The 14,068-nt window shown below is 39.5% G+C and overlaps 2 protein-coding genes across 9 annotated transcripts in view; one reads left to right on the forward strand and one right to left on the reverse strand.

Moving 5' to 3' along the window:
• The window catches only part of LOC108424985 (ankyrin repeat and SAM domain-containing protein 1A), a 109,609-nt gene extending 107,015 nt beyond the window's left edge, over nt 1–2,594 (reverse strand). For 5 of the 8 annotated variants that reach the window (XM_037541177.1, XM_017693352.2, XM_017693350.2 and 2 more), the window contains exon 1: nt 2,195–2,593. In XM_037541177.1, coding sequence (XP_037397074.1) covers nt 2,195–2,373 — 179 coding nt within the window. In that variant the 5' untranslated portion in view covers nt 2,374–2,593. Of the gene's footprint in view, nt 1–2,194 lie in introns of all 8 variants that reach the window. The other 3 variants (XM_017693353.2, XM_017693349.2, XM_017693351.2) reach the window with 2 other exon arrangements.
• Nucleotides 2,595–4,813: 2,219 nt separating this feature from the next.
• taf11 (TAF11 RNA polymerase II, TATA box binding protein (TBP)-associated factor) lies at nt 4,814–14,068 on the forward strand. The gene is made up of 6 exons (XM_017693355.2): nt 4,814–4,977; nt 6,201–6,359; nt 7,035–7,186; nt 10,192–10,279; nt 10,373–10,469; nt 11,861–14,068. Exons 2-6 carry the CDS (start codon nt 6,213–6,215, stop codon nt 11,989–11,991), a joined length of 615 nt encoding a protein of 204 aa, XP_017548844.1. The 5' UTR covers nt 4,814–4,977; nt 6,201–6,212; the 3' UTR covers nt 11,992–14,068.

The following is a 14,068-nucleotide window of genomic DNA, read 5'->3' on the forward strand; positions in this document are numbered from 1 at the left end:
GGGAAAACATTGAATCTAACCAATAATATGACTGCGATTTAAATGCAATTATTTTCATATTCAATTTTAAGCAATTCCAAATGCACAGTTTCAAATTAAGCTTTGGATGTTCCATTTTTTCAGGCTCAAATGTAGTTTGTCAGTCTGTTAGTTCCCAAGCTCTGCATATCGGGTCAGATTTCACCAAAATGTCCTAAAATGTGTTGATTGATGAATGACACGCTCAAAAAAGATGGAAAAAGACATACAGAACAATTTGCATGCTTATATGGATCTCTGCATGGTGAAATGGTTCTTCAGAATGATGGAAAACGTGTTGTTAATGGTTCTATACAGCACCAAAATGGTGAAATATATTGTGATGTCAAGCTTGCAACAACAGTCTCCAGCAATGCAAAGAACCATTTGTCTCCAACAATGCAAAGAACCATTTCACCATGCAAACGATTCTTTGACTGTTCCTGGTTCTGCATAGAACAATTGGGCCTCATTCCCCAAAACAGCCTTCAGAAGCAGTTTCATCTTAGGTAAGAACAGAATCTACACACTGAAGAGCACAAAGGTGAGAACAGTTCTGCACTTTAAGATCATGAATCTGACATAGACTTTTTCTAAGGACCTTTCTCAAGAACACATTTAAAAACAAACTTAGGAAGATACAGAAGAATGAGGTTCGGTGTTTTTACTAAAGAACCCTTAAAGAACCTTCTTTCAAGAGTGCAGAATTAAAACTGTACTGATTCAAGGATCGTTAATTTATCTAGCAGTTCTATCCACAGTGGATGATCCCCATTGTATTTGAACTGCCTCAAGGTCCCCAGAGGCCCCTGGACACTGGTCACTGGCCCGGTCAACAATGCATCTCTCATTTTTATAAGAAAATAGAAATATATTTTAAAAGCTTCGTTTTTTTATTTGTACGTTTTGTTGCCTTTTCAGCCCTCCATAACCACTTTGGCCCAAAAAGACCAAAAGTCTGGACAGGCAATGACTGCACCCCAGACAGTTTGGGCTCCAGCAATCTACCACCTAGTGGTATCCTGGAGATCACTGGAGTGTTTTCATTCTAACAATTACAGCTTTTTGCAGATGTTCATCCACAAGACTGGCAACACAAGACCCACCATTGGCCAGATGCACTGCTGCTGGTGTTTACTGTGTGATAAACATTTGCACAATCTTAAAATTCTACGTTCTTAAAAATCCACCGTTAACAGACTGGACGTGAAAGCCCTACTGAAACAAAGACCACTGGAACCACTAGGATTAAATCCCGGTGGATTTGCTTTCTAATGGGAATTGGCTTAAACGTTGCCACTAGTCTCCTGCAGAACACCTTTAGATCCCATTAGGAGATCATCAAATGCACCTGGAATCACAACACCTGTTAAAGAAACCCAGCAGTACAATAAAGAATCCCAACAGAGACTAACAGACATCAAGAGGAAGAAGCAGAACTTTTAATGGGTTCTGTGCTCTTTTTAAGCACAATCTAAACCTCCCAGAGAAGCCTGGTGTTCTACCATGCTTGACATAGAACATTTCAGGGCTCTAAACATCTGAAATATCACGTTTAAGGTGCTAATTTGGGGGACACATGCCAGATGATCAAATTCCTCAAAAAGATGGTTCTTTGAGGGTTCTTTAATAAAGTGAATGGTTCTATTTAGAACTTTACATGCATAATTAGTTTTTAGCATGATAAAATAGGCTATGCAGATTGATGAAGAACGGTTCTGTATAGAAGCAAAATGGGTTCTGCCATTGCTATGACGTAAAAAAGAACCCGTTTTGGTGCTTTACAGAAGCATTGTCAAAAAGGTTCTATATAGAACCATACACAATACATTCTCCATTTACCTAAAGAACGATTTCACCTTATAAAAGAACCACTTAATCATGCAAATGGTTCTCTGAGTGTTCATGGTTCTACATAGAACCACTGCTTTACTAAAGAACCACCTTTTTTGAGAGTTTAGTATAGGACATGTATGGATTATTAACATTTAAAATATTACGTTTAAGCTAAATAAGGGAGACAAGACCAAATAAAAACGACATGAAGACAAGATGAAGAGCCCAGAAGCAACAACATGATCCTACATCCCATTCACCTGGCCTCCATTTCTGCTCTTTTGTGGTTCACACTCTCCTAAAATTCTCCATCCAAGCATTTCTTCCCTTCCAATCCTACCTGAGAAGGCTGGAGAGCGGGTGCGAGGATGACCCATGGCCGCTTCCACCTCCAGCGTTTCCGGATCCTCCTCCAGCTCCAGCGGCTCCAGCGGACTGCCGCTTCCCGCCTAGGAGCTTCTCTACGGCGGCCAGATTTCCCGTGCGCGCCGCCTCTAGCAGCTCCTGCTCCTTCCCCATCTCCACCGAGAGAGAGAGAGAGAGAGAGAGAGACCCGCACGGCACACAGCAGCCCTCCGCCGGCTTCCAGACACAAGCCGAGGCGCTAAACAAACACCAAAATATCTCCCAAAGCTGGATCTCCTCCCTGCTTCCTCCTTCCTCCTTCGGTATTCCCAATCCCGCCCGGGAAAACTTTCCTCCCAGCAGCGCCACCGCGCTGAAATTACTCTCCACCCGTATTCCGGAAAGCTCCGCCCTCCCCCGCAGGGATTGGCTCCTGGTTCGTACCCGCCCCTTCAAATTAATCGCCAATCACCGATTGCAAGTGTACAAGCCAATCATGGCCCAGTCGACGCGGTAGTTCAAACCAATTAAATGACCGGCTGCCGTTGCGAGTAAAACATTAGCCAATCACAGTAAAGAGAATGTGGCGATAGTCTACGCGAGCAGGAGAAAGTGGCCAATCGCAACGCAGAAGGACAGAAATTAGTAACCACTCACAGTGTAGTAGGGCGGGGCTTTTCAGAAAATGGGTAGGAAATAAAAATCTCGTCGCACAAACTTCCTCCGTCCTTCTTTGACACGTCACTTCCTATTATTGGCCTATTTATTTATTTATTTATTTATTTATTGCTAAAACGTATTATGTAAATTTCACTATTTTATTACTTTGCTTCTTTCTTAATATTTATTTATTTGTTTATTTATTAACTTATTTTTAAGCTTTTTTTTGTTTGTAAAGTTCTTTATTTTGGAGTTTTTTTCCATTCCTTGATCATTTTAAATATGTATATTTTATTTTATTTCTTTGAATCTTTCTTCACATTTATTTATTAGTTAGTTAGTTAGTTTGTTTGTTTATTCAGTTGTTTCTCTATAATTTTGTAGTTTATATTTTTTCAGCTATATTTTTTATTTACATTTTTATTTACATTGTTATTTTGTTTCTTTGTTTCTTTCTTTATATTTAATTGCGTATTTATTTATTTAGAGACGTGACAGTCTTTTTAATCACACTGATTAGCTAATCACCATTTAGGGAGTTGGGGTCAATAAATCCAATTGCTCTTACTCCCGACGGGCCATTACACTGTATTGATTTGGAAATAAATCCCTGCCAGCCTGCTGGCCAGCAGTCAGACATCAGAGTGATAATAACAGCATAATATTTACTGTAAATAATGTCAAATAAGCAGAGCTGTGCTTTAAATATGCTACAGACTCTGACTGAGGCAGTGTTGATCAAATTGAGTTCAGCACATTTCTAGCCCTTCTGTAACTGTACAACTATTTATTTTGCGTTTGACCGTCAGAAACACATTTACCTGCAACCTCATTTCTGCTCCGAGTGCTCATCATTCCATACTGTTAGATAACTGTGTTTACTGACTCCTTAAAATTATAAACAACTCATTAAAATAATAATAAAATAAAAGTCTAAAGAAATGAATCTAAAAAAAAAAAAAACTTGTGGAATTTATCATTCTTAGCTTCATATTTCACACACTTAGTTTAAAAATGCATCATCGTGATAAATTACCTCACATTGTGCTTTTCTGACTACACTGTTTAAGCATCATCAGCACTTAAAAGCATTTCCCAAAAGCTTGTTTGATAAAAAGAGCATAATTAATCCTGCTTAATTGGATTTAGTGCAGCTCAGTATATGAACCGTACAATAGTAATTGCATTCCTTGGTTTTGGCAGTATTTTAAATGTGGCAACATTTTATCTGTTCTACCTGAACAGATGTAAGAAAAAATAAATACTGTGGCACATCATGAATTGTACCAAGCCTCCTGAAGTATCCTGATATTGTATTTTGCCATATTGTTCAGCTCCACTGTTAAATCAGTCTGATAAATTGTGCTTCATGGCTGTGTTTTATGTGAGCTTTAACTAAATCAGACTGAAGACACTTCATTATAAATGATTTAGTGCTGCAGCTCTGCGTTTACAGTCCCGAAGGGAAACAGGCAGAGCTTCTTAAGAGCAAACATCGCTCTGCCATCTACTCAGCACGAGGTGAAATATTATAAATCATTCTGTGGTGATTTTACAGAAACCCTGCTGAGATATCTCAGCTTTTACTTCAGCTACTGTGCACTAGAATTAGTAGAAAATGCCAAATTTCACAATATTTGCTATTTGCTTTATATATATATATATATATATATATATATATATATATATATATATATATATATATATATATATATATATATATGAGTGTGTGTGTGTGTGTGTGTGTGTGTGATTTAATTGTCCTATTTACTCGATCATCATCATCACTTTTAAAGATCTTTTACTTATTCTGTGCAAAACTTGCTTTTGCATGTTATTATTCATAACAAATTAATCTATGGAAATAAATCAACCAAATAACTAGTTAGCTTACTTAACCACATTATTAAATTAATAAATGAACACCCTGCCCGCCGTTGACTTTTATTTTGAAATACATATTAGCGGAAGCTGTACAGTGGCCGTTTTCTGCTAGGCTGCTGTTTCGTTAGCTTTTTTATGTTGGTGATTAATTTATTATCTCGCGCATTTTACACATATTACTGAGTTGTTTTAGGTGTTTTCGTGCGCTGAGTGAATAGTTTTCCTCTTTGAACGGTGAGAAATAATTTGCAATAAAGCAGTGAATGTTTCGCAGGCTAGTGTTAGCAGCTAATGTAGCTAACGTTAAAGATGGATTTTAAAAGTGGTTTAAATATTTATGTGCTTATTCGTTTAGCTTTATATTAATTATGTAATGTTAATCAGTCTCATTCTGATTCATTTATAGTGGATTACAATCTGAATTTGGCTACCTTTACGCCAACCTCTTACTCGAATTTCTCGTTCCACCTTAAATGGTGCAGCAGTTCTTCCTCAGCCTGAGGCGCCAGAATAGAACTGCCGCACCAAATTCAGCTTCGTTTGTAGCTTATACGCTGAGTTACAGTGTAAAGTTAGTGTAGATCTCAAGGAAATTTACAATTTTAATATAATTTAACTAGTTTTTGTTATTGTGCGGTGATGTTTGTCGTTGTAGTATTTACGTTAGGTGTTTATACTCTGTTGTTTTATGTTGTGTTATTGTGTTCTGTTGTGTTTTATTTTTGTGATGTATACACACTTAAAGAAGATGGTTCTTCAGTAAAGACACTTATTCTGTATAGAACCACAAGTTCTGTGTTTAAAAATGGTTCTCGTATTGTTACAACCTTGATATAGTAACTACAGTAGAACCCTTTTTGGTGTTCAGCATACAAATGGTTCTATACAGACTTCGTAGGTCTAGCTAGAACCAAACTAAATAAAACACATTTCATGATAGAGTTTAGGATTCGTTTAGATGTTTGATCATTTTTTGTGTTAAAATTAAAAAGCGCCCCGATTGCAAATATTTAAAAACTGAAAATTGCAAATTATCTCATGTGTAGAATAATAATGGTTTTATTAATCTGTGAATCTGTGAATCACATCATACAAAAACTGTAAAAAATTGAAAATAAAATAGTGTTATTTAATTAGTGTTAATTAGTGTTATTTAGTGCTATTTAAAAAAAACATAAATTTTTTCCATATTGTGCGGTTTCCCCATGGAACAGAAGAGAGTGAACTTAGTGGCAAGTTTTAAATTCAGATCAGTTTTGTAAACATTTTCATGATATTGCCCTTTTTTAAAAAACGGTTTTATGAGACTTGTCCATGTTTGATATTGTGCTATAGTTGTTATTGTGTTAAGTCATTAGTATTTTGCATTGTATTGCCCCATGCAGGCTGGGTGTACTATTGTTACTGTATTGTGTCGTTGTTGTATTGCTGTTATCGTTATGTGTTTCTCCATGCAGGCCGTGTGCATTATGGCAGATCCGTGCCGTGTGGAGGAACCTGTGAACAGAGCAGAAAGCTCCGATCCTCCACAGCCGGAGAAACAGGAGGAGGGCGAAAGTTCGTCAACACAGAGAGCAACAGAACAGAGCAGCAGCGTAAAGGAGGAAGACAAAGCGGTTAGAAACACTCACACATACAGACAGGGCTCAGGGTTATAAAGGTTTATAAAAGGCTTATAAAAAGGCTTACAAAGGCTAGATTTTTAATACCTGCAACTAAAGATCAGATTAAAAAGAGTCCCCCATTTAGAAAGGTCCCCCAGCCAATATATATGTCATGCACATTATGTTAACATGTATGAAGTGTAAGTACTGTGCAAATGGCCATCCTTTAACAGTTAAATTACAGTCAAAACAGCTATTGAATACAAGTCATTGATGTTTTTTGGAAACAATTGTGAGGACATTAGCCAGAAGATATTCCATATTTATGAGGTAGGAGAAAGTCAGAGTGAAAAGACTGGAATTTAAAAAGATGATTAAAAGCTGCAGAGAAAATGGGACTCCTTACATTTACCTAGAAGGCCTACTAGTGATCCACTGAACACTCAAACAGTTGAGATTAAATTTAGCTGTTGAGGATTCTGTGTGATTTTTTTTTTGTTCAGTTTTCTGTTTTTTTGACCCTGTAAAATTAATAATAAGTACTTATTGGTTGTTTTGAGTGCAAATTTAATAAACGAGGGGTGGACTCTGCTCTCTCAGGTGAAAGTGGAGAAGGGCAGCTATACAGCTGTAGATGACTGTGTTAAAAATCTCTAAGTGATTTTAAATCTGCTGACTTGTGTTCAGATTTCGATTAAAGAGGCTGGGGCTGGAGAGGATGAAGAAGAAGCCCACTCCAGTGGTCATCATCCTCCACCGTCCAAAAAGCTGAAGGTTGAGCCTGATAAGAAGAAGGAGAAACGACACAAAGTGGATGAGGACGAGATCCAGAAGATGCAGTGAGTTCTGCTGATTCAGATTCAAGGCAGGGTTTTAGAAACGAACTCGGAGATAAAACAGCTAATAGAGAAACATGGACTAACGTGCTGCATCTTTACATTCAGAATGTTCGTAAAAAAACACAGAAAACATGTTTTCAGTTAGAGCATTTATGTGTATTTGAAATATTTGCAAGGACAGATCAGAAACCAGGTCTTCTGGGCTCCTCAACCAGCATAGATTGGTCAGTTTTTTAAAGTCTCACAACCTAAACAACAGTAGAGAGTTATATAACACAAGCCAATATACAGTCACAGAATTGGAGATAGGCAAATGAGAAGTGAATTTTATCATTTACATTTACAGCATTTAGCAGACGCTCTTATCCAGAGCGACTTACAAGAAGTGCTTTGTCAATCTAGAGAAAGTATCTTTGCTAGTTACCAATAGCTTAGAGAAAAAGACAGTCCTGAGCTCAGATACTGCTAGAAGCATATGTCACTGCAGACACCAAGAGAAAAAGAAACAGAGTTGAACGCAGAACTCTGTGCCATTCAATGCAATACAATAACAATAAGATACAATAAACTACAATACAGAGTGCAGTACAATAAAATAAGTGCAGCTTATAGTTCAATGCTCATTTAAGTGCTGTGTAAAGAGATGAGTCTTCAGTCTACGTTTGAAGACAGCAAGAGACTCTGCTGTTCGGACAGCCAGTGGGAGTTCATTCCACCACCTGGTGCCAGTACAGAGAACATTCTCGATGCTTGTCTTCCGTGCACCTTGAAGGATGGTGGGTCAATCCGAGCTGTACTCGAAGCTCGAAGGGCTCGTGGTACAGTTCGAGATTTCACCATTGCCGTCAAGTAGGCAGGGGCTGGTCCATTTTTGGCTTTGTAGGCAAGCATTAGGGTTTTAAATCTGATGCGCGCAGCTACAGGAAGCCAGTGAAGGGAGCGCAGCAATGGGGTGACGTGGCTGAACTTGGGCAGATTGAAGACGAGTCGTGCTGCTGCATTCTGGATGAGTTGCAGAGGCTTGATGGTCTGCATGAGAAGACCAGCCAAGAGTGAGTTGCAGTAGTCAAGCCTTGAGACTGCACTAGCACCTGGGCGGCCTCTCGGGTGAGGAAGGGTCGGATCCTCCGGATGTTGTACAGTAGATACCTGCATGACCGAGTCAGGTTCGCGATGTGAGTCGAATACGATAACTGGCCATCCAGGGTCACACCAAGACTTCTTGCTTCTACAGATGGAACAATCAGGGAGTTCTCGAATGAGATGGCAAGATCATGATGAGGACCTGGAGTCGCAGGGATGAATATCAGCTCAGTCTTGCTGGGATTGAGCTTCAGGTGGTGGGCTGATATCCATGTAGAGATGTCAGACAGGCATGCCGAGATGCGACTGGAAACCTGTGTGTCAGAGGGAGAGAAAGAAAACAGTTGAGTTTCATCAGCATAACAGTGGTAAGAGAAGCCTTGAGAAGATATTACATCACCAAGAGAGCTAGTGTAAAGAGAAAAGAGAAGAGGACCCAGGACTGAGCCTTGGGGGATGCCAGTGGAGAGCCTGCATGGAGAGGATGTGAACCCTCTCCATGTTACCTGATAAGAGCGATCCTCCAGATAGGACTTGAACCACTTCCACGCATAACCAGTGATTCCGAGGTTGGTGAGGATGTCCAGAAGGATCGTATGGTTGACTGTGTCAAAAGCTGCTGAGAGATCAAGAAGGATCACGACATAAGACAATTTGGCCGATCTTGCGGATTGGAGGTTCTCAGTCACTGCGACGAGGGCAGTTTCTGTAGAGTGTGCTGGTTTGAAGCCAGACTGGTTGGGGTCTTGGAGCTGGTTCTGTGTGAGAAAGAGAGAAAGATGATTATAGACTGCACGTTCAAGAACTTTTGAAAGGAAAGAAAGAAGTGATACTGGTCTGTAGTTGTTGACATCAGAGCTGTCAAGCATGGGTTTCTTCAAGATGGGGAGTACTCTTGCCATCTTGAAAGTTGCTGGAACTTCACCCGATGCCAAGGACTCGTTGATGAGAAACGTGATGAAGGGCGATAGGTCCTCAGAGATTGACTGAAACAAAGCAGATGGGATTGGATCCAGTGGGCATGTGGTTGGGTTACTGGATTTGATCAGTTGAAGGACAGCATCTGTGGAAAGAGAAGAAAAACAGTTTAAGGGATCGAGAATGAGATGATGCAGTCTAGTGGAAGGTGTGGGGACAGAGGGAAAAGACTGGCGGATTCTATCAACCTTCTCTTCAAAGAAGGTGACAAAATCCTCAGGGGTGAGAGAACAGGGTGCAGGGGGAGGAGGAGGGTTGAGAAGAGAGGAGAAGGGGGCAGGAAGTCCAGATGCTGTGGTAAGCATTTATCCTCATGTGTTCTGACTCTTTATAACCAGTTGAGTAACAAAACTAACTGAACATGCACTTAAATAATTCGTTTTAAAAGCATAGTATGCAGTTTACCAAATATATGGAAAATATTTTGACATAAATTAGAGTTCAGAGCTTTAGAGGTCATTCAGTTACAGCCAATCAAAGGATTCCAACAAGACGTAAAACTGGAAGCGTGAGCTCCTCAAATGTGTAGGCCTCGAATATGATTCTTGCTGCCACTGTGCTGCTGCTGAAAGAGACAAATGAGGATCCATACTGTGAAACCTTCTTTATTTACAGCTGTACAGAAGAGCTTTTCTGACAGGAACAAAATCAACTCTTCTCCACTGCATGGCTAGCTAACACACTTTATTTAAAATCAGAAAGATTTTATTGATTTAACTGTTGCACTCATTTACACTAAAAACTACGTTGTTCTATGTAGGTTACTCAGTAGAGTATCAGTGAGTACTAAAAAAAAATTTTACTCATGCTCTGGAAAAAGTGCTGTCGATGCATCCATAGATGTGATATCTGCTCATATTTATAAGACATTGTTAAGTGTTTGTGGTGTTCTTGAGTGTCTTCGGTAATTCATTAATTTGTTAATAATACTGATTGTCCTGCAGAGTTTTAGTCTCTTCGTTTTCGGAGGAGCAGCTGAACCGATACGAGATGTACAGACGCTCAGCGTTCCCTAAAGCAGCCATCAAACGAGTGAGAACAGCTTCAGGTTTCTGTTTCTCAGCTGATTGACTGTCCAGTTTGAAGTGTTCTGTTCAGTTTGAAGTGTTTGTTCTTCTTTGTCAGCTGATCCAGTCCATCACAGGATCGTCCGTCTCTCAGAACGTCGTCATTGCCATGTCTGGCATTTCCAAGGTGTTTGTTGGAGAGATCGTAGAAGAAGGTAAACTATGTGATTTGGAGAGACACAGATTTAATACTGCAGAACATCTAATAAAGCAGGATTTCTCTGTTGAGCTGAGTGTTAATTAGCCTGGTTTTAACCTTGATTTGCTCTTTCTATAAAATTTTCATGATTGGGAGTGATTTTCATTGCACAAATACATCACACATCATCATATATCATCATGGTGATAAATAAATATACTGATATAGATAAATACAGATGTGCTGTTGATCTCCGTAGTAGTAACTTTAGCTATCTGCCTTTCTTGCTGTATTAGCTAGCCAGTGAACAAATAAAAAAAATACATAAAAAAATCTTCCTAAAAGTTCCTCCCACCTTCAAGACACATCATCAGAAGGGGGATGGATTTAGTCTTTAACTCTTACAGGTTTATGATGTCATATGCAACATTAAAGGATGTTATACATAAAAGAATAAATCTTGGGAGTCTGCATGCTAGAATCTTATTTTGCCCGGAAGGGTAGTGTTGTTTAGCTTTTAAATAGTGGACGAGTCGGGAACATAGCCTCGTAATTGGTCGACAAATCAGGAACATGGCCGCTGATTGGTCAACGAGTAAGGAACGTGGCCTCTGATTGGTCAGTTAATCAGGAATACTGCCTCTGATCAACGAGCCAGGAACACAGCCCCTGAATGGTGGATGAGTGGGGAACCCAGCCTCTGATTGGTCAAAAATCAGGAACATGGCTAAGTCAGGAAGGCAGCTTCTAATTGATTAGTGTGTCAGGACCAAAGCCTCTGATGAGAGGACGAGTCAGAAACGCAGCCTCCGATTGTTGGACAAGTCGGGAACGCTGCTTCTGATTGGTCGACAGATTTAACCCAAGTTGTCAGTGGACAGCTATCAGCCATGCTAACAACATCATCTCTTATTCATTTCTCCATATTGAAAATTAATCACAGAAGACGTTCAGTGTTGGATTGGTCATTATTATTTAACACAATCTCCAAAAAGACAGTCCAGCTCAAGGCTGGATTACAAAGCTTCTGAAAGGGGTACGATCACACTGGGAGCCTGCATTGGAAACAACACAGTGCTAACGTTCTGGGAAAAGATGGAAGCAAGTCTCTACCATGCAGCGTTCCCAAGATTAATTTTTTTATGTATGATGTTCTTTGATGATGTATGCATAATCTCAAAAAGTCTCCTTCTAGAGGCACTGCAGCACCACTGTGGGAGGAGAGCAGGCATGTTGATGACAGATGTAGTGATTGTTAGAAATTTTACTTTTAGGTTGAATGCCCCTTTAAGTCCAGGGAGATTTCTGTTGGACAGGGCTTAAATGATCCAGTTGTATATGAGTAGTGTTTACAGACAGATGTGTTTGTCTTCATGCTGGAATGTGTGTTTTGTGTGTTTTTTGTAGCGCTGGATGTTTGTGAGAAGTGGGGCGACACCCCTCCTCTTCAGCCGAAGCACATGAGGGAGGCTGTGAGGAGATTAAAGAGCAGGGAGCAGATCCCCAACACCAAATACAAACGCATCCTATTCCACTGAGCTACACACACTCACTCTCTCTCTTACTCAACGGACTGAAGACGTTTACCAATAAAACATACCAATCATGCTGGATAACTTAAAGCCTGAGATCCACCCCTCTCAGTGAGACGTGTTGGGTAGTTGAATTTTGCTTATTTAGTTTTAGAACCGGAGCTACAGGGCTAATGTAGCTAACAGGCAAAGGAAGCTTAGACCCACCAGTTAACATCATGCTTATGTCATGTCTCTTACCTCACCGTCATCAGGCAGTGAATTCATAACCATTTCATATAATAACTTTCTGTGAAGGAGCTTTTAGAGGTGGACGTCTGGTTCCTATCACCACCACTGTTTAGAATGGAAAACCACTCTAAATTGCTTTGTTTACATCTTAACTGTTAAATTATGCTAGAATTTAGAAAAATCTGTGGAGTTGCCCTTTTAGAAGTGCTAACATCAATCATGTCCTTAAGGTGTGTAAATTTAGACAGCCAGTCTCTGTTGTACAGAACAAATGCATATTGGCTGATGCTGGTTGGCTAATTTAAGTACTGAAATTCTTCAGTAATCACATATTGAAGTAATATTTTGGCACCCCGCCCTAAAAAGCATATAATCACGTCTATACTAACCACAATTAGCACAATGCTAAGTCATGGGCTATAAGCTTCCATTTCCTGTTAGCAATATTAGCTCTGTAGTTTGAGCAACAAAACTACAGAAGCAAATTTCAGGCACCAAACGCGTCTCTGCTGATCGACTACATTTGGAGTGAGGAGGAACTTTTGCTTGCTGAACAATCACTTTAAGTTTAAAGTGAGGGTTATCCAGTATGTGGCTACTTGAGAAATATATAAACACAGAGGGCGGGTCGGAATGAAACGGTGCTTCTGCATTTGTTCTCTGTGAGATCTGTAATAGAGGGAGTGGATTAGAGGCCTGCTCAGCCCTAGAGAGTCTCTCTCTCTCAGAGGATCTCAGGCTGCTTACAGGAAGATTTGTGTTAAAGCGTCTGTTATTTATGCTGTTTTTTTTCCTAGCGGTTTAGCTGTGTGCTCACTGTAAATACTCCTCAAGACTTTGTTTACGCCTAATTATTTTAGTTTAGACAGCAAGAAAATAATGTGCGCTTATAAAGTGGTTGTCTTTTCTTTCTTATGTAAAGAAGAAAAATGTTCATACAGCTCAGACAGATGCGAGTTTAAAGAGCCCATAATTTACTTTTTTTTTTTTTAATCGATAGACATTTCTCAAGATTAAAATGATTTTTGTGATTTTGAGGTGAAGCTTCTTTTTGATTTTTCTGAAACTTTCTGTGTTTAGTGTTCTAGACTCTACAGAGGTTCTGATTCTGTTGTACAGGTTGGTTTGTCTCAGATTGATACTGGAGGTTCTCCAGTAGAACAGTTTCAGATCCGCTCACTAAACAAACCCCAAACATCACAAACTCTTTCTATTCTCTCCAGATAAAAAAAATCATTAGTGAGGGTGTGTCTGTAGCATTGGCCCCACCCATGTCACTCTGATTTCCAGACACTTTCTTCTGATAAGATAGGCCCAGGTATATAAACTCCACCTCTTTCTTTTTTCTTTCTTCTGAACAGATACTGTTGCATAAGCTCCACCCATTTCCATTCACATTCTTCTGATCAAATACACCCAGATGCATAAGCCCCATCCTTTTCCACTCTTTCTTCTGATAAGATAAAACCAGACATCTCCCATGTCTCCTCCCCACCTACTATGATAGGCTGCCTCCAGGAATAACCTCCACCCCTTACTACTTTATTATACTTTATTATACATGTTGTATAAATTTATGAAATGTTCATCAATCAAATGTTCTCTCAAGTCAATGTTTGCTGTTACCTTGTCAATCAAAAGTGTGACCCCATGCCCTGAGAAGTATGTCCTGTGTAAGTGTGAGACGCCGCTTGTGTTTAAGAAGGCGTCGTCTGAACATGCACTGTTTGCCTTATCACTTCCTTCAAATTGGCCATTATCTGTAAACAGATTCACAGAGAACTGCATTGATGTCAGTTTAAAGTTTTAAAGGCAGGAGATTCTTAATAAACCACACATTTATGAATTTTTA

Source organism: Pygocentrus nattereri, chromosome 9 (genome assembly GCF_015220715.1).
Source record: "Pygocentrus nattereri isolate fPygNat1 chromosome 9, fPygNat1.pri, whole genome shotgun sequence".
Lineage (NCBI taxonomy): Eukaryota > Metazoa > Chordata > Actinopteri > Characiformes > Serrasalmidae > Pygocentrus > Pygocentrus nattereri.